The following is a 27,256-nucleotide window of genomic DNA, read 5'->3' as shown; positions in this document are numbered from 1 at the left end:
TCTTTTTCTTTCCAAAGGAGATGTTCAGGCAATTTTTTAGAAGAAATGGGGGAATTAGCCCCCGCCATTATGCGCAAAAAAACAGGGGGAATTGCTGCAGTCGAAATTCTTTTTTTTGTGAGAGGAGAATTTACAACTTGGTAATAGACCTTTTTATGTGCCTCTATCGTCTGTCATTGGATGCCACTGGTCATGTGCAAGAGACAAACGTCTTCATGGACCTTTCCCTGATTTTCCCAAGCGATGTTTTCTCTGCATTCTGCAACTGTAGCGTACCAACCAAAACGTTCAGCCTACACTCTCTCAACATTAGCCTTTTAATATTGCATGAAAGAAACATACCAAGTCCTCGATAACTTTATTTCTTATTTACTTGACGTATCAGGGCTAGCTTTCTCTTCTCTGTGCATACCCGAACTCCACATCGACAGAAGAGCCTCTGCTGTTCATAATCTGTATAGTTTCACTGTAACGTCATGTATTATTTATACAGAGTCACCACAAGAAAATGCATGGATTACCCACCTGCATTAGGTAAGCATTTTATGTTGTTATACAATTAAATTCAAGGGGCTTTATTGGCATGGGAAACACGTGTTAACATTGCCAAAGCAAGTGAAGTAGATAACATAAGTGAAATAAACAAACAATATTAATATACATTATAATACAATGTTTGTTTATTTGACTGTATCTACTTCCTGTCTCGTTGCACCAGGGCAGTAGTCTAATCAGAACCGCAGTCGAGATTCCATGTATAGACTATAGCCAAAACTATATGTTTAACATGAGCAACACTGCTGGTGTGTATGCACTGTGGGGCAACACCTCAACGATTACATTCACATTACATGTAAATCTGAACGCATCAAACTGTGAATGGTATTTTACCTATACTTTGAATTGTCATTTTCTGTGAGAATGATGTTGTGTTCATTGTAGTTCGACCAAAAATATTAATGTATAAGGACACATATTTATCTTGACTTCAGTGTAACTTTTTTTTTTTTACTCTCTTTGAAGTGCAGGATTGGATTCTTTCGATGTTTGTGGGTATGAGCAGTGTCTGGCAGTGTGTCTGAGTCTGTCTCTCTTTGTCTCTCTGTGTCTCTCTTTGTCCCTCTCTCTCTGTGTCTCTCTGTGTCTCTTTGTCCCTCTGTGTCTATCTCTCTCTGTGTCTCTCTCTCTGTGTCTCTCTCTCTGTGTCTCTCTCCGTGTCTCTCTGTGTCTCTTTCTGTGTCTCTCTCTGTGTCTCTCTCCGTGTCTCTCTGTGTCTCTCTCCGTGTCTCTCTCTGTGTCTCTCTCTGTGTCTCTCTCCATGTCTCTCTGTGTCTCTCTCTTTGTCTCTCTGTGTCTCTCTCTCTTTGTTTCTCTCTTTGTCTCTCTGTGTCTCTCTGTGTCTTTCTGTGTCTCTCTGTGTCTCTCTCTTTGTCTCTCTGTGTCTCTCTCTCTCTCTGTGTCTCTCTTTGTCTCTCTGTGTCTCTCTGTGTCTTTCTGTGTCTTTCTGTGTCTTTCTGTGTCTCTCTGTCTGTCTCTCCGTGTCTATCTGTGTTTCTCTGCCTGTTATGTATGTCTATGTTTGTGATCATCATTATTATCATTGTTTGAGATATATCATGATATATATGATTGCATAATGTCTCTGAAGTAACAAGCAGCCTAGCTGAGTTTTGAGGAGCTGGCTGTCAATGTTAGATTTCCTAAGGGAAGTCTATTCATTAGTCCTCTTTTGGGGGCATGAATTCGATGTCATCACTGTTGTGTGAGGTAACAGCATGACGGAGTTTTTACTGATATTGTCTTGGGTTTAATGTCACTTTCTATTAGGGACTTTGTGGACGTGTGAATATATCATTACATTTAATAAAAGTTATTTTTCTTTACATAGGTTAATATTAGTAGCCTAATATACCCACACAGTGTCTTACATGGGTGAACTGAAGGGAATAACAATTTACATGTCGTCTTTTCAGCTTTAGATGTTGAGAAAATGTGAATTTGTCATGTGAAAAAAAAACGTTTTTGTTTTTCACAAAACACACGAGTGTGGGAAAATGCAACTTATAGTCTAATGTGAACCTTTCTGAAATACAAAGGTTGTACTTTCCCATCAGAGAAGCAGTTTTCATAGCTTTTTTCAGCTGCCTGAGATGAGGGCAACGGAACAAAGACAGTATTTCACTGTTGCCTGACAGGCAGCTGCGAATGTATTTACAGCCTTACTGCAATGCGGCAAAAGAGAGAAAGCCTGGAACGAGGGAAGCCTATAAAAGTGGGGCCTGCGAATGAGGATGAGAAAACCCTGAGCATTTAAATTACTCGATTAACTTCTAGACTATGCTCTGGATTGGAAATCAACTCACGTCCCAACATATGGATTTAGAGCTGTTTTTTCATCCTTCGTTCGTTCTTACCATATCGACCATAAGTTAAATAAAATATTACACTATATATCAACGTATAGATCATTCATATAGACATAAACAGACAACGAAAACGGGTTACTTGATTAATATGTTTGGTCTGTGTTCATCTTACAGTGATTAGATTTGTTTTCATTTGTAGCAGTTAACTGTCATACGAATGATATTTGTAAGTGTCCGGGTAGTTTGGCCTATAGTATACAATTACTGAAAACCATGGCAACATTTTAATCCATATAGCCTATCTGTTGTATGAGGAATTAATTCATAATAAACCTAGATCATCTAGGGATTCTTTCTAGATTGATCTGCATACAGAGCCTACAATTTATACATGTACACAATATCATGACATGAAAATGAATGTTAATATCCAGCGGCAACAAATTGGCTTTGCGTTTCAGGAATTGGGTTAAAAACTGAACACGTTGAAAATGGGAAATTATTAGGATGTTCCAGCAAGAGGCGCTGTTGCCCAACAGTCCCATGATTATTTTTCCAGAATCGTTTACCTTGCACGTCACTGAATTGGAATATATGATCGGTCCCAAACGCAATATGACCAACTGATCCGTATTATGCTTTCGACATTGAAAATAAGTGGTTTCTGAACTGAAGTATCAAGAAGTAGGTGGAGTATAACCAAACTATTTTTTTTAGAGGGTGTATAGTTTATAAAGAGACGTAGCCCACTAGGCAAAACGTTGTTTCCAGGTTATTTCAACAACAACTAAAGTATAATGTGATGACGTTGAATCAACATGAATCAACATGAATCAACATGAATCAACATTCGTAATTTTTTCCCAACTTCTTACCTACATCCAATGTCTGGGTGACATTTTTGGTTGATTTGACATGGATTCACTTTAGGTGACAACTCAACCTGTGTCTGTGTCCAGTGGGAGGATTCATGATTCGGGTCTCCATCAAATGCACGTGATGCATTTGATGGCTATAACGTTTTATTGAAGCATTGTTGATACATCTCTCTATCGTTATATTTTGGCGATATGTAAGTACCTAGAGAGAGACCATTTAACATGGGAGCAGAATTTGAGCAGTATATTCCACGTTGGTTCAACTAATTTCATTGAAATCACGTGGATTTCAATGATCACTTTAAGGAATACATAGGATAGGATAAGTAATCCTTCTCACCCCCCCCCCCTTTAAGATTTAGATGCACTATTGTAAAGTGACTGTTCCACTGGATGTCATAAGGTGAATGCACCAATTTGTAAGTCGCTCTGGATAAGAGCGTCTGCTAAATGACTTAAATGTAAATGTAAATGATTCAACCAGTTTATGCACAGTGGAAAGTTAACACGTGTGCTTCTGATTCACCCGAAACCTATTTTATTAAACGTTACATAAATTAAACATCGAGGGAAACACCCACAGATGTGTGTAGACTACGTCAGAGATCACAGAGGGTCATAGGAAAGGTGTTGATGGGCAAAAAGCCAAGAAGAGCAAAAAGCTATCGGTAGATGAAGACCTGTAACATATTCGTTTGTCAGACTTTTGTTATTTCTTATAATGACCTAAAAATACATTTATATGTATGAAAAGAAGCACACGGCATTTCATATCATGGTGAACTAGAAATAACACGTTTTTTTGTGGGGTGTTTTTACATTTTATGTTGCATTTTTTATATGGCATCAGAGTAATCGTCGTTGTTGAATAAGTACAACTGTTGACGGTTATTTATGGAACCAGTGCTGTGTCTGTGAATGGCTGTGGGGGAGCACGTGATGCCATTAAACTTTGTTTTATGGCCTGGGAGTTGACAAGCCAAAGTATATTTCTCATTGTGTATTAGTAAAGCCGTGCCGATGGCTTGGAATAGAGCTTTGAATTGGTGGAAGCAAGTATCAAACCTCTGTTTTTTGTCTGAACATGGATATGTTTTCCTATTCGATGCATTGCGGTGGACTTTGCGGTGGACTTTGCGGTAAGCTGTTTTATCATTTGATAGGCTACTAAATCCAGTGCGCATGTTGATGTCATCAGGTATACATGTCTGTCGCCTGTAGTTTGTTTGCCTGCTTCGAAATACAGAACTTTAACCACATTAGTGGATGTGTATTTTGCATGGGCCAGGATGTACGGAAAACAGAATGTGTTTGAATATGTCAATACTTAGCTGTTTATTTATTGCGGATATGACAGTCGTTTTTACAGTGGTTCAAATGACTCGTTCGAGAAACAATGCGTTTTGGAAAATGGCTGATAGCCTATATGCCTACGGTATATTCGTTTTTGCTTCATATAGCTTAGGCTAATATTGCGTGATGGATTATTAAAATCTGTTACATTTTTATTTGTCTGCAATGCGCACACTTATTTGAATGACAATGGCGAATAGGCTTGTGGGGATCTGAAGTCTATAAGCTGTTGGCTGGCGAGTTTAGACTTGGGAGGGAAAAATATTAACCTGTTGTTGTCACAGACTCAATGGCGTTTACAGATATTAGCATTTCGTTAAATGACGTTTTTGGAACATATGCCTTGTTATAACAATATATTAATTACGTTAAATACACATCAGGCCTTTTGAATCTTAATACCCCAACAATATATATTTTTTAATTGCCATGCTCTATCGCGCCCCCTAGTACAGAATATTATCGAATCATAGTTCCTTGTAATATCTTCATTTGACCCATATCAGGGTGTTTGTATAGGCTTACGTTGTGATGTTATGTCATGAAGTGAAGTGATGACATTGGAAGGAATGTAGATTATTTAGTTTGTTATCCAAAATACACACACATTTTCATGGCGCAACATTGGGCAATGACAACATGCACGAATCAGAATTATGTTATAAAGGCCTCCACAGTAGGCAATGGCCTTTACATTTTTTTTTTTTTTTAAACCAGTTGTAAAGTAAACTTTGTCCATTTTTTCGGAATCCTCTACCACTGTGACCGTTAGTGTATTTCACTGTTAAATGTACTGACAAGGATTTATAGGCCTACAACTGACAGGCTATATCTTATTGAGGTTGTATTTGGATTACATTGAGAATTGCACTGCAGAAATAATTTCACTAGTCTAGGATTGCATGTTTAAGAGGGTAGCATTATTGTCTCATTATTTATAATAAATATCCCACGAATTTGATTTCAGACATAATACAGATGTTTCATGTGTCTTAAACCCATACATTATACATGCTGTCAATGACGATTTGGCACACAATCTGGCTTTAATGACATAGGTACTTGAAATCAGAACTATTACCTATTAACAGTTGTATAATACAGAAAACATAGCAAGTGGGTTCATTCTTGGTTCATACGAAGGATTAAAGACAAGTTCTGACTTTGTCACTCTTTTGTTCCTCAGTAGCCTAGCCTATCTCGGCTTTGACCCGTCTGAACATGTCTCAGGGTAAGGTGAAGGTCAAGCTGTCTAACAAATATTTAAAAATTGTGACATAAGTGTGTGTGATTCATATTTGATTCAAACTTTAATCGTCTTAACATTATTTAGGCTTGTAAAGTGGCCAGTTTGTTGTAAAACGTCAGGCCTATAGCCTTTGACCTATAGCCGTTATTCTTAAAGTACCAAAATTATAGTACAGAAATTAGACTACAGAAATTGTCCAGTAACAAAACCTCAGTCTCTGTCTATTTAAGGACTATGTGAGTATTCAGTCCAATTTAGAAGGCGTTTGGCAAATCATTTTTTCTTAAACGAATGTTTTCATTTTATTTAAATCATTTATATATCATTGAAAAATGTATGTCATTGTAGGACATTCCCACAGTGGCATATTCCCGAGAATGTAGACCATGAGGTAACCAAGGCGGTCAAATGAAGGGTCATTTGCGATTCGTGAACTTTTATACTCTTTGAGCGGTTGGCAAAGAAAAAAGAATGACACTTTTTGATAGGTTTGTAAGTGATTTAGTTTAACCTCGTGGCCTTTAGTCTTTTGCCTTATGGGTCCACTCGATATTCAAACTTCGGACAGTGTATCGAGCACAGGCTGGCAGGTATCGGTAGTCTATCAGTTGTGAATGACCTATGTTGTGTACCTGTACCTCTAACCAATACATAACGTGTATTAAAAGTGTATTAAAAGTAATACATACTTTTGGTGGCTGCGAACTTGATTCAGAATAAAATGGAACAGAATTGTTCAGCTTCATGATGCACCAGCCTATACAAATATCTGATTAGTCAGGACCAATATCTGATTAGTCAGGACCAATATCTGATTAGTCAGGACCAATATCTGATTAGTCAGGACCAATATCTGATTAGTCAGGACCAATATCTGATTAGTCAGGACCAATATCTGATTAGTCAGGACCAATATCTGATTAGTCAGGACCAATATCTGATTAGTCAGGACCAATATCTGATTAGTCAGGACCAATATCTGATTAGTCAGGACCAATATCTGATTCGTCAGGGGCTATGATTTTGACGGAAATAATTCTAACTTATTTAGAATGTTCATACGCTTTCATTGTGTACAATTGTCAATGGCAAGTGTATGGCGTAGGAATAGGCTCTTTATTGGTCTTTTTGAGAGTCTTATGGCTGGACTTTTGTTGAATTGAAAGAAATGATGGGACCCCTCTATTCCGTCGTCTATATATACCCTGTAGAACCGAATTTGTGTGATAAAACAACAGTCACAGATTCGATTCTAGGGGAGTATATGGTCGATGCAAAAACGTCGAATTACTTATCTACTTTTACAGATGTTTTGAATCAATTTAAATTGACAAATCTGGATGGATGGAAAGCTCTTCGTTTAATTGCTGCATTGTGTCATTTTAGGGTGATTTAACATGATATATTATATTGTAATACCATTGTGTGCGAGTACATGTTTTAGTTATATGCACTTAGAGTGTCACGTGTCATTTCATTTGTTGATTTGATTTGATAATATAAGAAACCTTTGCAGGTGTCGCTTTTTGGCCAGTACACCTATCATTAAAGCCAAACAGTGAACAGAAACCGCCATATTAAAAAAGCTATCATACCAGACTGAAATCTAAACAATTTCGAACATGGCTTCAAGGTAAATTCATTTTTTAAACATTTTTAACATTTACATTTCAATCGTTTAATTATTGATTGTTTGGCATTGGTTGGTTGCCACGAGGCTCTTTCGGTAGTTATGAAAGGGATAGGGTAGATGAAATGATGAGATTCTTGTAACTTTTGCATGACCCTTTCTTGACAAAGACAGTCCCCATCAATTGTCCCCAGGCTTTATCCCCCCTCTTTTTGAGCCCGGGAGACGTTTTGTATCTTTTGTTTGTTTATCTGTCAGACTCACCGGCTTTAGTTTGATTTAGTATTGTAGAAGTTGAAGCATGTTAACCATAGTATTGCACAAAACCATCTAAATGTCCGTATATACACAGACATTGTATTTATTCCATTTAGATGGTTTCCCATTGACGGTTAGATGATCATGATTGATATTTAGATATTGACATTAACTATTTAAAATGTTACATATAACATCTTATTTTTCAATATAGGGCTCACATTGTCAATCCTTCATTGAAATTGGTTAAATATTTGGTTTTATTCAACATAATTTAGATGTTTTGAAGTTAGTGGAAATTGCTGCTATTGGTGTGTATATGTAGGCCCTACCCGTTAATGAAATAGCTTTACCTCCATTGGCCCTATCTGGTCACATGGTTCTCTAACTTTATTCAGTTGACAGCAAATAGGAGGGCTTTATGGTGGTGGAAAAAAGACAACTCGAGAAAACATTGTAATTTCTACCTTCATAAATTAATGGCCATGAGTTCGTATATGCTGAACTCTAAGTATGTGGACCCACAATTCCCCCCTTGTGAGGAATATTCGCAAAATAGCTATCTACATGAGCAGGGAAGAGTCTACTACGGTCCTTCGCAGGACCCAGATTTGCAGCATCCAGGAATCTATCCACGGTCAAACTACCCCGAGCAGCCCTTCAGTTGTACCACTGTGCATGGTCCTACAGTAGAGCCACGGGGTCATGTGCAGGGGCGAGACAGCCACCCTGGCACGTTTACCGCACAGACCGAACCGTGTACCCCGGTCCAAGTGACTGGACCCCGGACTTGTGGTCAGCAACAAAACACAAAGAATCAAAACGGGATACAAGCCAAGCAGCCTGCAGTAGTTTACCCCTGGATGAAGAAAGTCCACGTAACTACGGGTAAGATTCACTTTTCCCTCTCAACGTCGCTTTGGGACAAGTTGAGGTCCAGGATTTTAGTCACTCTAAAATCATTGCGTGAAATATTTATGGTCTGCTTTGAAGGGGCTGTCAGTTACACCAGCCGTAAATGTTTATTGCTCAGGAAATAGGCCGCTGGCTATCTGGCGGTCTCAGAGCTCCTTACGTCCACTGGCCTATGACTATGGTACATTTTATTGTGACAATATTTGAATGAAGGGGTTGAAATTAGACCTAATTGGATCAAAGTTTGGTCATAGTTTCGTTCAATTTCATTTCTGGATCGAGTGTTCATTGTTTTGTTTTAGCTAGAAGTTTGGAGCGTCCCGTGAAGGGCTTTATGTTTTGATTTAACTGGGACTTAATTGGCTCACATTGGTATTTTGTTTCTCACAGTAAACCCGGATTACACAGGACCTGAACCCAAACGGTCTCGGACAGCTTATACAAGACAGCAGGTTTTGGAACTGGAAAAAGAATTTCATTTTAACAGGTATCTGACCAGGCGGCGTCGCATAGAGATTGCCCATATACTCGTTCTCTCCGAGCGTCAGATCAAAATCTGGTTTCAAAACAGAAGAATGAAATGGAAAAAAGACCACAAACTACCGAACACAAAGGGAAGAGCTGCTTCTACTTCCGGCCAACAGTTACCAAGTATCCAGAAGGATAACCAGACTGATGTCACAACTTTCTAAGATGGGAAAACTTTGACCGTTCAATGAATTGTATATAACATCCTATATTATACAATTGACATTGCATGGTCTCAAAACATGACATTTCGGTCATTGTGATGTAACGTTCAATAGTTATAAAATGTCAGTTACAATCAGAAGAACCCTCGTTGTATTGGCTCATTGAATTGAGTCCATTTCCAACATTGTAACTGAACTGAGAAGCGTTTCATCACATTTACATTTAAGTCATTTAGCAGACGCTCTTATCCAGAGCGACTTTCATGCTTAACATGCTTCGAAGAGGTATTGCAGATCGAAATACATTTTATTAGAGATGTTTTCTGATTATACTCTTCTCGCTGATTCTATAATGTCACTCTTCTTCCCACGTGCACCACAAAAGTCAGAGTAAGACATGAACATGTATATATTTATTTAAAAAAAAATAAAAATACGTAAAATGATGTGAAGCTTTTGTACACACTTTAATTAGAAATTGTGTTGTGATGAAATCGAACTATTAAGACAAATAATATTTGATTCATATGATTGCGAAAAAAAAGAAAAGGTAATTGCTGCATCAGTTGATCTATACATTATTTTCAGACAAGTGACAATATTTGTTACTTTAATATAGGCTAGCTTAAAGAAACTATTGAACTCGTATTTATGGGCGCTAACATTAATTTTTTTTCTTTAATTAACGTTTAAAAAAAGAAACTTTTATACAATAAAGCTTTTAAAATGGCGTTAAATTCTATTGAGAAACAAGACATTCCAGTGTGCAGACTCTTCCCAGGGCCCGTATTCAGTTATAAATCTCTCTGGACATCTTTGTAAACACACATGGCATCTGAAACTCTATCATTACTTTGTTTTGTTCTTTTGCATCGAATGTATATTTATTTAGATGCTTCACTATTTTCTATTTTGATCAAAATCGAACAGAACATTATTAATAGTATATATTCAATGTTAAAGCACGTTGAGGGATATAAATACGTGTAACAACCCTATGTTTCCCCTATTCTTATTCAACAACAATTTGTAATATAGAGTGTTTTCCTACATTTCTTTATGATTATTTATTTAATTAAATATGTGTACATTTCCTTATTAAAACCCACAACAGTTTGAAACATAGTTGAGCAACGAACGTTTTATTGTATGCAATCTGTTTACAACTGTTATGGATTATTAGCAATGAATGATCTCACATTTTCTTATGCAGTGTTGAAATGCAGTATTAAAATGTTTACTCTGGCATTGATTTAAACCAAACCTAGCCACACATGCATTCATGTCATGTCTCAAGACAGATATTCTTATTGTTCCTATCATTGTCCTCGTGACAAAAAGCGAAGACGGCTTGCATTGCGAAGAGGTCTTCCCTCTGAAGAGTCTTCACGACGAGAAGTTGAAAAGGTATTTCAACTGAAGTTCGACAAAAGCTCCAGAGGCAGGTTCACCCAGAGGACAGTGTTTCTATAGCCTTAGACACATTTCAGCCGCGAGGAGTGACCTCTGAACCCTTAACCCGTTGGACCTATAGTCTACTTCTCTCACTGGCGCTATTCGCATGGAGTTTAAATACATTTTGTACTTTAGTATTAGATATGGAACGCTTATATAACCTGGTTAAACATGCCACGTTTTAAAGCCTATATTTATTCTGCCAGATGTAACTCAAATGGTACTGGTTGCATGTCACGCCGTGTTAATATGCAATCCTGGCTGACCTTTTTTGTGTTTCCGCTTTTTTTTGGTCTGTATATATATACATGCGAAACTTTTTAATGGGAAAATAGATTGTTCCATGATATGCATTGTGGTGGCACAGAGCACTCACACTTGTCAACATATTTCTGTATCAAGTATTCCGAGGTTCATGCTTTACAAAAATGTCTGTCATTGCCATCAATGCTTGATTTACACAAAGGTTGACACATCTCACAGATTGAGATATTTATTTTTACCCTTATTGTGCTTGTTTGAGAGAAGAAGAAAATAATATGGCATTGTTGGATGACAATGTGACTAAGCTCAGTTTTACAGGAAGAATCATCAAATGTCCCCTTAACCACACCAATGTTAGTCAGTGCCATAGAATGTGGTCCTATCCAAACCAGTCAAGGAACTGTTAGCAAAATCGTAGGCTCAGTGTGATTATATTTGTGACCATACTTGGATTAAAACCTGTATAACTTGAATGCGTGTCTGCTTCTCTCTGTGTGTGTTTCTGTGTGTGCGTTTTGTTTCTTTGTGTGTGTGCGTGTGTTTGTGTGAGTGCATGTATGTGTCTCCACATTTGCGCCCGCTCCTTTATAAGCTTCGCGTCACCCTCATCAGGCCTTTACACTGATACCTATTCATCTTCCGTTTTCCACTACATAGATGTCAGTGTACAAGCAATGTGCGCATGTCATGTCATAGCAAATGAAAGAAAACTGTACCAAATGATGCACTAATAAACAACAGTTCTACATGCAAACCTTGCTGTTATACGTGTGCATTTTTAAGACGACCATAATGGATTGCTGAATCTCACATGTCACCATGTTTATTTTCCACAGTGGACCTATGAGGCTTGTAAACATGTAAATGGTCTTTCCATAGTTCACTGAAATGACCATGGGAATAATGATAAAATGCCTATCATGTAATAGAGTTTGGGAAAAGCAATCGTATGTCAGTACCTTTATTTTTTATTATTTTTTAACCTTTATTTAACCAGGCAAGTCAGTTAAGAACAAATTCTTATTTTCAATGACGGCCTAGGAACAGTGGGTTAACTGCCTGTTCAGGGGCAGAACGACAGATTAGTACCTTGTCAGCTCGGGGATTTGAACCTTCCGGTTACTAGTCCAACGCTCTAACCACTAGGCTACCCTGCCCTACCATGTGCAGTGGGCATTGACCTACATGTCTGAAAGCAATAAATGAGAGCCATAGGCAGAGCCATTTTCAATGACTACGTCGAATATGGAGTGCACCATTGCTGCGATCACAATGGCTTTCAAACGGCCATATTTGATTTCCAGCTGTTCGCAGAAACTGTCTTCGCCAAGCGAGACAGCCCCTTAATAAAATGTATTAAACTGTGCTGTCTGCATTCGAAGATATAATTCGGAGAATATACCGCTCCTCGCTCTATTTCTGACCACGTGATTGTCTAAATAATTCATGCAGCACATCCCCTAGAAACACGGCGTCGTCATTAATCGCGAGGACTCTATCAGACTTGAAAACTGAAAAGATCCCAAGAAAATAATATCCAAACGCTCCGATACTCAACGCATCTGAAGCCAGCACTTTAACACAGCATCTGAGCCAATGGAAGCTTGGTAGGTAAATATTTTAGCTTCTTCTTTTTTTTTTTTTTTTTGCAAGATGGTAAATGACCATATCTGTCAGATATATGATAAATAGCGCCCTTTGATGCGTGTGCCTTGGACAGGCTGAACTGCATTCTTCAATGCTTTGCTTTTTGGGAAGAAATATACCAAGAGAACCAGGTCAATATTATATAAAGTGGCGATGTTTGACAACTAACATCCTTGTTATGTTTCATAGCAGGTAGAAAGAACATTTAAAATATTTTCAGTCACATTCGGTGTGAAATGGTTGTATTGATGGATGCACGAGCATAATGAAAGCAGCACTGTTGGGATGTTCTATTTCGTTCTTGAGGGCTGTATGTTAGAGCCTCTGTGATTTAGAATACTCCTAAAGAGAGCAATTCAGTCATTGGTTTACACCAAATTGCCTGTTACAAAATGTAAACAGAGTGCTAAATTGAAAAACATTTAAAAGTGGTACAAGTGCAATATATTAATACAACATCTTCTATTTTCTTTGAATAGCACTCCGGCTACATGCGTTATAGCAATAACACAAATCGGAAACATTGTTGCAAGAATATCTCTCTTTAGATTCAACTGAGATTACGCCACATTGCTAACATTGTTTTTTTTATTGTTGATGGGGGATAATTCGCAATGTATCTCTGAGAGTAGTAGTAGAAGCTGTGTTTGAGCAGGTGGACAGTTATCTGCCTCGTTGTAAATCATTCTCGATAATTCCTGAAATGGTGCGAGGCTGTTGGAGGCCCGGGCCACACTGTAAATCTTTCCATTTTATTACCCATGAACATACGCTGCGACGCTAGTAGTCCTCTATCCTCAGTGCAAGATGCCTCTCGGCCAGCTCCCCCGCTGTCTTTAATGGCTTTTAAAATCTCCATCTTCAAATAGTTTTTTGAGCTCACAAATTGTTTATTTGAAGGTATTTTTCTATTTACATCGAAAACAGTGTCTGAAAAATAAAATACTATTGAACACCGTGATAGCGCAGCGGACACACAGGAGACAAAGGGTTTACAAATTGGTTTATTTCAATACAATTTCAGTCGCCTTTTCTCATACATCAATATGGGTTCATGGATTTCCTAACATTATAAAAATGCACATCTTACTTAACCAAGTATCACATTGTAGATATACAATTCACGTTTATTTTTATTTTTTAAATTGTGAGAGCAATATGGTTATAGTTACAAGTATACCAATAATGAATATATGGACAAATCCACATGTTCAATGTGTATACAAAATTCTGTTCACAACCACATTTGAATAGGATTCTCAAAACGACATGTAATTATCGGGTTAGAGGCTTTGTGATCAGGTAAACAAATACATTTAATCAAAATGTATAGTTTAATATTATATGTTAAAGATGACTAAATAATCACAATAATAATATCCATTGCAAAGGAAAGAAGAGGAAAAAAATGATCGACAAAATGAAATGAAATCGCAAGTGAAGTATTTTCAACATGGACACAGGTCAGATAAGGAAACGCGTTCCCATTTCAAAATGGGTTTGGGAGCAAAGGCTTGGTTGGAGAAGCACCCCAAATCAGAACAATCTGGTAGCTCGATCGCGTGAACAAATATGCTTGTATTTTAAGACGGTTCCTTTATTTGTCATCATAACGGTTTCCGAAACACACATAAACAACAACAACAACATCCCAATGTTAGCTTCAAATCTGTGACTGTGTCTGAAAACCTGTATTTTTCAATAGGAGATTGATTGGCCGAGATTTTTTTTGGGGTGGAATAAGGATACCTTCTTCGTTTTTTTTTATTGGTAGTTGAATGTGAGACTTTCCATTCTTTCGGGAATACTGTCTGCATTGGTATATGGAAATGTCTGAAAAACCGCAAGATCAGGTTTAGGACAGTATTATCTACAGACAAAGTGTGAAAGGATAAATTCTAGAGACTGCAGGGAAAGGAATTGAGACTAAGAAGCACGAGCACATGATCCACTGATTCACAGGTAAGCAATTGCATGACAAAATGCAACCTTTTCACCATGGCTTTACACAACACGAGAGAATAAATATGATTTATTCCATTCAGAGGGGATCTCGTCGGCAACTACGCAGATAGCCTTTCGTCTTATGGACCTGAGATACGATTTTAAGACAGGTTCACAATTTTGAGAAACCACTTTCGAAGGCTAGTTTGGATGGATGTATTTTGAGAGCCGGTTTTCAGCTGATTTTGCAGTTACATGAAAACTGACCAAAAGTAAATGAAAAAGAAGCGAAGGAAGTTTTCATTCTGACTTCTAAATTGTTAGATCATAAATCACATGTATTTGTCTTATCATCACAGTGATGTTAGACGTGATTTGTGTGGTTTGTTAACCTGCAAATGTACCAGATAAAAACGAATAATAATGGATTCAATCATTTTAATTTGAAATAAGACCAAAAATATATATACCCATTTTGATTTAGATCAAATAAAGGCTTTTTAAAACTATTTGAATTGATGTTCTGCACTCATTTTTGCTTAGGCTACACGATTCCTTTGTGAAGTTATTGGATAATTCATAAATATATATATATATGTATTATAGGCCTAATATGAATTAGGATTAGGTCTAAACAACAGGCTATTGTTCCCTTTCATGTTATTGACTGTAATATATTTTCAAGTAATATATGAGTGATTTTAACAAATTATTTTCTGACTCTACTGAACTAAAGCAAATTTATTCCAAGTAAATATTTGTAAATTAAGCCTAGTTTAGGATGTGCGTCTCTTGACGACTTTCTTCTTCATGGAAGCCTTAAGAAGCTGCCAATCTAGCGATATGAATCAAATGAATAACATGATGAGCACATCCAATAATTCGGAGGATTTATCCCAAAATTCGTCTTAAACAATAGCCAAATTAACAAGCTCCTAAAAGCTATAGGCCTTAGCTTTATAAAAATGTTTAAGTAGGAACAATTAACGAATTATTTACTCCCATGCTTCCCAGCCCAGCGGTGCGCAAAAAGTTATATAATTTGTCCCTTCAATTTCTATAGAATTTAACAACAACTTTTAAGTAACTTCATATCAAAAGCACACAATGGACACAAAACTATAAGGATGAAACGACAGCAGATGTAAGTGCAATTTTCGACGACGATTCTTGTAGCAGCCTATTGTATATACCAAACTTACCGTAGCAATGCGTTGGCGAGAAACATTGTTGTATCAAAAGAGGATTGTGTCTAGCCAGAGTAGTAACAACATATCCTAACAATACACTTTTAAATCCACTCGAAACATATCGACTTCGACTTCAGCGATATTTCGGAGTTTTAAATATTTCTAAGAAACGCTAGGCTATAAGTCAAATGAGAAAATGAGCTCTTATAAGCCGAGAGAAAATAACCTCAAAGCATTATGCTAGATCAGTAAAGCAGAGTTCAAACTTACATCAAGTAGGCTAGCCCACAGATTAGTTTCTTATTCTGACGTTTATCTCCTACAAATGTGACCATCTATCCCGTCGTCAGACTTGTGTTTCAGCTTTAAAAACACTGGTGAAAAGTTCTGTGGTTTTAGGATTTCATTGTGACTTTCTTCAACCCCTTCTGCTCGTTGTTCATTAATCTATGAGTTATTGCTGAACGAGCCAAAGGTCAGCCAAAAGGCCTGCGCCTGCTAAATATTTTGGCCAGCTCATCTGTCTATACAATATTCAGTGTAAGAGTTGTTGTCTCTCCACCACTGCACTAAATGCTCGGTTTAAATGCATTTAAATTAAAAATAATAATAACGTGTTCGAACACGTGTGTATTGTCCCATTTAAAATAAATCGTATATCCTGTTATAACGACTAGAATAGATACTTGTACGTAGAAGTGAATTATGGTGCTATATCAGATTATGTGTTCATCAAAAATCTCGCTGTAAACAAAAGCAAATCAATACAATATCATTTCAACAGAACATCTATATACATGGAGTCATTTGTGATATGAAAGGATTACCCTACAGTAATCCCATTTGTTGTCTTCATATGAAATGATTACCCTACAGTAATCCCATTTGTTTTCTTCATATGCAATGATTACCCTACAGTAATCCCATTTGTTTTCTTCATATGCAATGATTACCCTACAGTAATCCCCTTTGTTTTCTTCATATGCAATGATTACCCTACAGTAATCCCATTTGTTTTCTTCATATGAAATGATTACCCTACAGTAATCCCATTGGTTTTCTTCATATGCAATGATTACCCTATAGTAATCCCATTTGTTTTCTTCATATGCAATGATTACCCTACAGTAATCCCATTTGTTTTCTTCATATGCAATGATTACCCTGCAGTAATCCCATTTGTTTTCTTCATTTAAAAAAATGTATTTTACATTTTTTATTTCACCTTTATTTAACGAGGTAGGCTAGTTGAGAACAAGTTCTCATTTGCAACTGCGACCTGGCCAAGATAAAGCAAAGCAGTGTTAGCAGACAACACAGAGTTACACATGGAGTAAACAATTAACAAGTCAATAACACAGTAGGAAAAAAAAGGGAGTCTATATACATTGTGTGCAAAAGGCATGAGGTAGGCGAATAATTACAATTTTGCAGATTAACACTGGAGTGATAAATGATCAGATGGTCATGTACAGGTAGAGATATTGGTGTGCAAAAGAGCAGAAAAGTAAATAAATAAAAACAGTATGGGGATGAGGTAGGTAAAAATGTGTGGGCTATTTGCCGATAGACTATGTACAGCTGCAGCGATCGGTTAGCTGCTCAGATAGCAGATGTTTGAAGTTGGTGAGGGAGATATGAAATGATTACCCTACAGTAATCCCATTTGTTGTCTTCATATGAAATGATTACCCTACAGTAATCCCATTTGTTTTCTTCATATGAAATGATTACCCTACAGTAATCCCATTTGTTTTCTTCCAATTAAATGATTACCCTACAGTAATCCCATTTGTTGACTTCATATGAAATGATTACCCTACAGTAATCCCATTTGTTTTCTTCATATGAAATGATTACCCTACAGTAATCCCATTTGTTGTCTTCATATGAAATGATTACCCTACAGTAATCCCATTTGTTTTCTTCATATGAAATGATTACCCTACAGTAATCCCATTTGTTGTCTTCATATGAAATGATTACCCTACAGTAATCCCATTTGTTGTCTTCATATGAAATGATTACCCTACAGTAATCCCATTTGTTTTCTTCATATGAAATGATTACCCTACAGTAATCCCATTTGTTTTCTTCATATGAAATGATTACCCTACAGTAATCCCATTTGTTTTCTTCATATGAAATGATTACCCTACAGTAATCCCATTTGTTTTCTTCATATGAAATGATTACCCTACAGTAATCCCATTTGTTTTATTCACATGAAATGATTACCCTACAGTAATCCCATTTGTTTTCTTCATATGAAATGATTACCCTACAGTAATCCCATTTGTTTTCTTCATATGAAATGATTACCCTACAGTAATCCCATTTGTTTTATTCACATGAAATGATTACCCTACAGTAATCCCATTTGTTTTATTCACATGAAATGATTACCCTACAGTAATCCCATTTGTTTTTTTCCAATGAAATGATTACCCTACAGTAATCCCATTTGTTTTATTCACATGAAATGATTACCCTACAGTAATCCCATTTGTTTTCTTCATATGAAATGATTACCCTACAGTAATCCCATTTGTTTTTTTCAATGAAATGAATACCCTACAGTAATCCCATTTGTTTTCTTCCAATGAAATGAGGGAATTGTGGGACTAAAGCAGTAGAACTCATGGAGTGTTTTCTCTTTCAGGTCATGGTGGATGGAATAATGAGCACGTGAAGAAAAACACAACACTGATCTGCATAAAATACGGTGAGCAGCATTTATTTCATGAACTGCCATTAAACGCACCAAACAATAATGTCCGCTCATATAGGCCTATATATCGCCTTTTTTTCCCTCAAAATTGTTTTCAATGGGTCCTTTAAAAAAAAATGATAAAGTAAAGACGAACCGGTTATCTACATTTGTGAATGGCAAACGTTCAACTCAATTCGAAATGTTCAGTTTCTCTTGTAAGTGTAAGCCTAGCCAACCAGACTCGTTTAAGACATGCTCTTAATCCTTTATCCATTGAAGAAGGTTCACCATGTTGACATGCCAGAAGGTAGCGTAAGATCAGATGCATCAGAATATCATCGCTTTGTTTAAGCAGAACATATAAGCCTCATTAGGAAATATATCCACCTACACTACTATATAGTTGGTTAGTAAAGATAGCTAGGCTACCCACTGGACACACATAGGATGAATCGACGTATTTCCACATCATGTCAATTAAATTACGTTGAACCAATGTGAAATAGACGTTGAATTGACGACTGCGTGCCCAGTGGGCACATCATTCAGAATTAACATTTAAAATCTAAACAGAATTATATCGGTCACCCCATCACCTCCTCAATGCGAATTTCAAGCAGGAATATGTTCACCTTTGCGTCAACGGTGATGGTCCACTTTATAAACAAAATGATTCCCCTTTCTGCGGTTTAAAACGTGCATTTGCGAGTGCGTAGTTTCAGCAATGCAGAATGATTGTAGGGGCTCGATTTATACAAACGGCCTCTCTATTATTGCTGCAGAACTTGCGGAGTATGGAATTCTTTAGCTTGCCTTCCTCCCACGCTTTCAGTTTTACACTACTGTGGGTGGCAAGTCTTGATGGGTGTTTTCCTTTTCAGTCCTCTCTAAGGCGTTTACGACCGTTACATTTGCACTTATACCTTTTGCTTCGGTCCACCATGACAGGTGCATTGATATGCACCGCGCGGACTTTCAGTCTGCATACTGTATTAATTCGTCTCAATTCATGCCTTGGCCATTCAGTGTGTTACTTATTTCAAGCCTACAATGCGAAATTGATTCCAAAAGTAGCTAGAAAATGTTGGACTGAATACAATATGTGGGTATCCTAGTCTAGGCTCTGGTAGATGATTGCTAACTATAAAATAAATACAGGCTTACTGATTACAGAGTGTGTCAGGGTGCCTGAATATAGAAGCGTTTGTCATAGAGGCTACACGCACATCATTAGTGGTGGTGGTCCTTCTGTAGCTCAGTTGGTAGAGCATGGCGCTTGTAACGCCAGGGTAGTGGGTTCAATCCCCGGGACCACCCATACGTAGAATGTATGCACACATGACTGTAAGTCGCTTTGGATAAAAGCGTCTGCTAAATGGCATATATTTATTATATATTATTAGCATTTAGGAAGTCACCCATTTCGACCACCCCGATATGTTGGTGAGAAAACAGGGAGAGATGATGGCACTTATTTTAGTACACATACATCGTGATAATATTTTCTAAAATAATTTCATGGTTTAATAATTGCTATTTGAATAAAGTTACCTTTTGAAGTGGCATTAAAAACAGAAAAATCATATTAGTGTGACATTTTGTACTTAAGTTAATTAACAACGAATAAACAAAACACATGAACGAGATTTATGAATGTGATTTTGAAATAAATGATGAATTATACATCGAGAGCAGTTCTGGAACATGTTGGTCTGTTAAACAATACGAGCTGATGGTGGTTTGTGGGGTATTGTGATTAGGAACAGAAAGAGATATTGTGTGAGTCACCATGCTGATTCAGCTCCTTTTCTCCAGTAATTCAAGAAAATCTTTTGATCTCTTGGCGCAAGTTAAACTTTAACTAGTTTGTGCAAAACATGCCAAATGGATTGAAAGTGAGAGGTTGAGAGGGCCTATTGATGATTTGATAGTTTAGGAAAGTAAAGTTTGGAGAGTGAAGAAATAAATATTATAATATTGCATTTTTGTAGTATTTATTTTCATAAAAGAGCACGTGTATTTGCTTGTAATATTCCACGGAGTTATATTGAAACAAATGCTGAAAATACCAGACTTCAGGAATATTAAGAACATGAGCAATAGGTTATTGATGAATATAGTGTATACTCAATCATGATTGTGTATTGGTTTACCACATGTTCAATTCATATTGCCTGCATAATGAGCATAACAACTGTTCTCTTCCTAGGTGAAAGAATACTGAGGCGGTGGGAAACTCCAATCACGTGATAGAAGAACACCCATACCATTGGATAGGGCTGCATTGGCCTTCTTGTTTTGAATCCTCACAATGCAGAAAGCTACTTTCTACGATAATTCTGGAGTCTTTGGAAGCTACTCTTACCCCAAATCCGAGTCATATAGTTATGGCCCCAGTCACCAGCCCTACTCCACTTCTAACCTTGAGAGTGATTATCAGGGTCCAGTTTGTCCAATACAAACCCAAACTGTACGGCCACCAACTCATAAAGACAATACCATGAATGGAAACTGCACGAGATCCAGTAGCAGCCAACTGCCGAGTATTCGTGAACAGCCGCAAGCGCCTCCATTGTCGGCCTCTTCGCCTAACTCCAGCAACACTTCATCCCAGAAGAAGAAATCTCCCTCAAACAATGATTCTAATACTGCCACCCCAGTCACTAACAAACAAATATTCCCATGGATGAAGGAGACGCGATCGAACGCAAAACTGAAAAGCAACAGCAGCAACAATTGCTCAACCGCAGAAGGTACAGTGTGTGTGTGTGTGTGTGTGTGTGTGTGTGTGTGTGTGTGTGTGTGTGTGTGTGTGTGTGTGTGTGTGTGTGTGTGTGTGTGTGTGTGTGTGTGTGTGTGTGTGTGTGTGTGTGTGTGTGTGTGTGTGTGTGTGTGTGTGTGTGTGTGTGTGTGTGTGTGTGTGTGTGTGTGGATAAATCATTCATAATACACAAAGAGACTTATGGTGTTTACTATGTATTTTCAGGTGAGTCCTGCGATGAAAAAAGCCCACCTGGTCCAGCCTCTAAACGGGTCCGGACTGCCTACACCAGTGCACAACTTGTAGAACTTGAGAAGGAGTTCCATTTCAACCGGTACCTGTGTCGTCCCCGAAGAGTGGAGATGGCTAATTTATTGAATCTCACTGAGCGCCAAATAAAGATCTGGTTTCAAAACAGAAGGATGAAGTACAAAAAGGATCAGAAGGCTAAGGGGATAATGCACTCTCCCATCGGACACTCCCCGGACAGAAGCCCACCATTAAGTGGCCCAAATCACATCGGATATTCTGTCAACGTAAACTGTCTCAGCTATGACGCACCGTCGCCCCCTTCATTCGCCAAACCCCAGCAAAACATGTACGGATTGGCAGCTTACACGGCACCATTAGGTGGCTGTAAACCACAACAAAAAAGGTATCCGGGCTCCGAATACGAGCACCACAGCATGCAAGGCAATGGTGGCTTTGCCAACGCTAATTTGCAAGGCAGTCCGGTGTACGTTGGGGGAAATTTCGTTGATTCCATGCCAGCCTCGGGTCCCATGTTCAACCTCGGCCATCTACCCCATCCCTCATCCGCCAGCGTGGACTACAGCTGTGCCGCTCAGATTCCAGGCAACCACCACCATGGACCCTGTGACCCCCATCCCACATATACAGACCTCAGCTCTCACCATGCGTCTCAGGGAAGGATTCAGGAAGCGCCTAAACTAACGCATTTGTAAAATGTGAGGTTTTTGTCTGTGCCCAAATTCTGTTAGGCTCTTTTATTATCTCAGTAGTCTCAAGTCATTTATATGATTACACTAAAAGTGAGCCATGTATTACCAGTGTTATTATTGATATTACTATTAATGCTATTGTGTAATAATTACTTTCTAAGAATATGTCTGGACCATTTTTCTTGACTGTTGAGGATGCGCAGGAGAGACTGTTTGTCTGTTGAGGATGCGCAGGAGAGACCGTTCGTCTGTTGTTCGTTTTCTGAAGTGCAATGCGCAGTATTGGGGACGGAAAACGTCATTAACATTACTTGAAGGTAAGTCCTGTAGATCTGACAGTAGTTACCCATCTTTATAGGGATGGGTTTTTATAAAAATAAAAAAAGCTCCAAGGTGTCTGTTTGCTATATTTGAAGCGTCTTATTTATTTTTCCAAGATTGTATTGCATTTATCTAATTTTCTGTATGTATTATTTAAGGTTTTTGTATTACACATTATTTATAATTTACATGTATGACTATTTATATGGACATCTAGAATTTATGCAACATCGTTGGACAGACTTTGACATCATGGCCCTTCAATAGGTACACGGGTTTTTGGTGAATGCTTGTTTCAAAATATGCCTTCAGAGGCTGGTGGTCTTAGGTTTGTTGTAGAAGGAACTCCTACGTGTAAATCTGGGAATATTGGGGATTTTTTACGTGTCTCTATGAAAAACAAAGTTAGGCTACATGTAGCTCTATCAAAATACCGAATATTACAGAAATGAATCACACCAGTATGTCATTTGTTGTCATTGCCAATTTTCATATCAGGTCATTGTCATTTCATCAGTTGGACTGTCCATGCATACATTTATGAAACGCTAATGATATGAAAATGTTATATTTTAATGTGTTTAACATTTTGTAAATAAAGTGCTTAAATTTACACAGTGGGTTAAAAAGCACCGTTATTTTCCATACATTTAACACACGTAGAAAAATGTGAAAACAGTGAGAAAATGGTTATGCTTCAGCCGCAGGTTGGGACTAGGTATGAATTTGCCTCGTCGCCATTTTGAAGTAATGTCAAATAGAAAGAAGGCTTACAGCCTAAACAAAGAAATGGCATGTCTCTATTCACGCATGTCCAGTTGAGAGCGTGCACAGTACAAACATTGCCTAAAGGCAAGCAGATCAAAGACACATATCGAAAATAATGTATTTTTCAAAGCATGCCAGCCCAGCATGCATATGAGGTAGAGATTGAAATGGAATCGAAAGAGAAACCAGAGACCTAGGAAGTCTCTTGGTGCTGAAGAAATTCAAATGTTCCATGACTATTAGTCCTGAAGTCAAATTGAGCAGGCAGAAGATTTTTTTCACAATGTAGGCTAAGCTACATTTTGTCTGGGAGGTCTAATTAATTGCATTTTTCGAATTATTTTCTGTTAGAAAAATGTAGACTATATTTAATTTATTACCACATTATATTGTGAAGCAGATCCCACATTCAACGTAACTGAGGATTTGCATTTAACAAAATACGTTAACCTATTATAACTGTTAATGTTCCTTTGCGTTTAAAAAAAACAACTTAATTTTGGGTAAATTGCACAAATACATATAGGCCTAATATTCTACGATATTATTTTCAACATTAGTGAGTGACAAAAGGTTGATGCAGGCAGAGGTAGTGTTTAGCTATAGCCACATCTAGCAGAGTGCCGCATATCCTTTCTTCCTCCCGAGAGACATTTCAAAGCTCATTAATCAAAAACTCGTTGCTTTTAGACTCCGCACTGATTTCCCCTCCTTGTGAACAAAGCATTTGCATTCCAAATTCTAGAAACACATTTCAAACTGAGAAGCCAAACTTTGGTAGATGTCTAAAGAGCACACTGAGCCCTGGCTTAAAGAATACTCACACATGAGAGAGAGAGAGAGAGAGAGAGAGAGAGAGAGAGAGAGACAAGAGTGTGCTGAGGCAATGAATCTGAGCCACCAAATGAAGGTATCATTACAGGCGTCGAGAGAAAGTAAGTGTGTCTGAAAATGTGTTTTAAATGCATTCAGTTCATCAGCTATGAAAAGAGATAAAGCCTGATTCAAACGTCTGAATGAAATTAAACCAAAATAATTTGCGAAAGCTGTTTATAGCACACGATTACCAATAATTGGCCTGTTTAAAAAATATATAAAATATGATCTTAGCCTTTATTTGCTTTGATTTCATAGTGTACATCAGAGGCACTGAAGGCTGTCCCCCCTGAAATACCGTCTTGTTTGACGCACAGTGGATGGCGGCCATTTTAACCCTGGGGGGTTGTCCCTTCATCTTTCATCTATACATTTTTTCCTTCCAGATAATGATTACTTTGATACCTTGATATAATGGACTGTGTGTACAGCTCGCAACAAACGCTGGAGCTATTATAATGGTTAAAACCCCGAAGCAACCCATCCAATCCAAAGGAAGCAAATTCAAGAGGTAATGAATTATTAAACTGACATGTATGTTTGTTCCTTGCATAAAGGATAGGACACCTGATTCTTTCAGCAATACGTTCGTTTTGAATGTGACATGGACACAAACAAAAGGTGAATCTTGATTGACCAAGTGCCTTCACATTAACATGTTTATGGCCTGGGATGGCTTTCCTCACGTTGCTATTTATTTGGTCAACAACAGTTTTGACACCCAAGGATGCACTTTTCTCTATTATTGGATGCCAGAAACGGTATACTATCCAGGAGGCCTTGGAGTGCTAGGCTGTCAGAATAGTGACTATCTGAGTGGTATCACCTATATACACTACATGACCAAAAGTATGTGGACCCCCATCATTCCAGTCCTGTATTCACATTTACAGGGCAGTCTTGTGCATGCTTTGTGATCACTAGTTCAGACAATGTGTGTGGAATTCAGCATGTAATTCAAACAATAAAAATGAATTGTGAGCATCTGATAATGAGTTAAATAGTTTGTTTTGAGCCAGAAATACTTGATAACCTGATTAGTCTAACTTGTTTGATAAAAAAAAGACATTATCTAACTTTTACTGCCTGCCTGTATGCCTGATACTGCCTGTATGCTTGATACTGCCTGTATGCCTGATACTGCCTATATGCCTGATACTGCCTGTATGCCTGATACTGCCTGTATGCCTGATACTGCCTGTATGCCTGATACTGCCTGTATGCCTGATACTGCCTGCTGGTATGCCTGATACTGCCTGTATGCCTGATACTGCAGCCTAATACTGCCTGTATGCCTGATACTGCCTGTATGCCTTATACTGCAGCCTGATACTGCCTGTATGCCTGATACTGCCTGTATGCCTGATACTGCCTGTATGCCTGATACTGCCTGTATGCCTGATACTGCAGCCTGATACTGCAGCCTGATACTGCCTATATGCCTGATACTGCCTGTATGCCTGATACTGCCTGTATGCCTGATACTGCCTGTATGCCTGATACTGCCTATATGCCTGATACTGCCTGTATGCCTGATACTGCCTGTATGCCTGATACTGCAGCCTGATACTGCCTGTATGCCTGATACTGCCTATATGCCTGATACTGCCTGTATGCCTGATACTGCCTGTATGCCTGATACTGCAGCCTGATACTGCCTGTATGCCTGATACTGCCTATATGCCTGATACTGCCTGTATGCCTGATACTGCCTGTATGCCTGATACTGTAGCCTGATACTGCCTGTATGGCTGATACTGCAGCCTGATACTGCCTGTATGGCTGATACTGCAGCCTGATACTGCCTGTATGCCTGATACTGCCTGTATACCGTCGAAGTCGGTCCCTCTCCTTGTTCGGGCGGCGTTCGGCGGTCGACGTCACCGGCTTTCTAGCCCTTGCCAATCCACTTTTCATTTTCCATTTGTTTTGTCTTTGTCTTACACACCTGGTTTCAATCCCCAAATTACTTGTTCATTATTTAACCCTCTGTTTCCCCCATGTTTCTCTGTGAGTGATTTTTTTTTGATGTATACAGTCCGTTTTTGTGGGCTCGAATTATTGTGTTGTATTTGTGAATACTTGAGTCAAATACGTTTCATAACTCATATCTGCTGTCCTGCACCTGACTCCTCTACACCAGCTACACACAGGCATTATTACAGATTGCTTGTTATCTCAAGCTCTTACAGCTATTTCATTTTCCTTTTCAGAGTTATTGATTGCAATAAGTCTCAAGATGCTTTATTAAAACAATGTATCATTGAAATATCATATGGTCCTATAACTAAACAAATATGATTTTGTAACATCGTTCTTCTGTTGTATGAAGAGAGTCGGACCGAAATGCAGCGTGTAGGTTATTCATGACTTTAATGAAGAATGTTGCGGTACATGAAATAACTGATAATACGAAAACAACAAACGAGTGAAACTAATTACAGCCTATCTGGTGACTACTACACAGAGACGGGTACAAACACCCACAAAATACAACGCGAACTCAGGCTGCCTAAATACGGTTCCCAATCAGAGACAACGATAAGCAGCTGACTCCAATTGAGAATCGCCTCAGGCAGCCAAGCCTAACTAGACACACCCCTAATCATACACAATCCCAATTACTACAAACCCCAATACGAAAACACAACATATAAACCCATGTCACACCCTGGCTACCCGAACATATACCAAAAACACAAAATATAATGACCAGGGCGTGACAGATTTTGCCATTATTTGAGTCAAATACGTTTATTACTCATATCTGCTGTCCTGCACCTGACTTGTTATTAAAATTAATAATAGTGTTATTATTAATTGCAGTAGTAGTCTTTTACCGTTCTTTAACTAGGCAAGTCAGTTAAGAACTAATTCTTATTTTCAATGACAGCCTAGGAACAGTGGGTTAACTGCCTTGTTCAGGGGCAGAAAGTCAGATTTGTACCTTGTCAGCTCGGGGGTTTGAACTTCCTCGGGGGTTTGAACTTGTAACTAACCACTAGGCTACCCTG

The 27,256-nt window shown here is 38.1% G+C and overlaps 2 protein-coding genes across 4 annotated transcripts; both read left to right on the top strand.

Moving 5' to 3' along the window:
- The first annotated feature begins 291 nt into the window (after window positions 1-291).
- Window positions 292-23,143, top strand: LOC124013091 (homeobox protein Hox-D3a-like). Of its 3 annotated transcripts, none has more exons than XM_046327627.1 (4): window positions 292-534; window positions 18,504-18,566; window positions 20,764-21,307; window positions 21,541-23,143. In XM_046327627.1, exons 3-4 carry the CDS (start codon window positions 20,866-20,868, stop codon window positions 22,278-22,280), a joined length of 1,182 nt encoding a protein of 393 aa, XP_046183583.1. In that variant the 5' UTR covers window positions 292-534; window positions 18,504-18,566; window positions 20,764-20,865; the 3' UTR covers window positions 22,281-23,143. The 3 variants fall into 3 exon arrangements, with proteins under 3 accessions (XP_046183583.1, XP_046184316.1, XP_046185102.1); XM_046328360.1 differs by lacking the exon at window positions 292-534 and adding an exon at window positions 4,246-4,383; XM_046329146.1 differs by lacking the exon at window positions 292-534 and adding an exon at window positions 12,552-12,667.
- On the top strand, window positions 8,083-11,797 carry LOC124014813 (homeobox protein Hox-D4a-like). The gene is made up of 2 exons (XM_046330128.1): window positions 8,083-8,622; window positions 9,040-11,797. Exons 1-2 carry the CDS (start codon window positions 8,214-8,216, stop codon window positions 9,339-9,341), a joined length of 711 nt encoding a protein of 236 aa, XP_046186084.1. The 5' UTR covers window positions 8,083-8,213; the 3' UTR covers window positions 9,342-11,797.
- Window positions 23,144-27,256: the final 4,113 nt, after the last annotated feature.

The sequence above is a fragment of the Oncorhynchus gorbuscha genome, linkage group LG01 (assembly GCF_021184085.1).
Source record: "Oncorhynchus gorbuscha isolate QuinsamMale2020 ecotype Even-year linkage group LG01, OgorEven_v1.0, whole genome shotgun sequence".
NCBI lineage: Eukaryota > Metazoa > Chordata > Actinopteri > Salmoniformes > Salmonidae > Oncorhynchus > Oncorhynchus gorbuscha.
This window is presented reverse-complemented; position numbering and strand designations above follow the sequence as displayed.

Bases quoted from the DNA above. Each gene is read 5' to 3' on its own strand.
- LOC124013091 (XM_046327627.1), top strand. From the start codon at position 20,866: ATGCAGAAAGCTACTTTCTACGATAATTCTGGAGTCTTTGGAAGCTAC. The intron at 21,308-21,540 runs GTACAGTGTGTG...ATGTATTTTCAG, and splicing joins CAATTGCTCAACCGCAGAAG to GTGAGTCCTGCGATGAAAAA.
- LOC124014813 (XM_046330128.1), top strand. From the start codon at position 8,214: ATGGCCATGAGTTCGTATATGCTGAACTCTAAGTATGTGGACCCACAA. The intron at 8,623-9,039 runs GTAAGATTCACT...TGTTTCTCACAG, and splicing joins GAAAGTCCACGTAACTACGG to TAAACCCGGATTACACAGGA.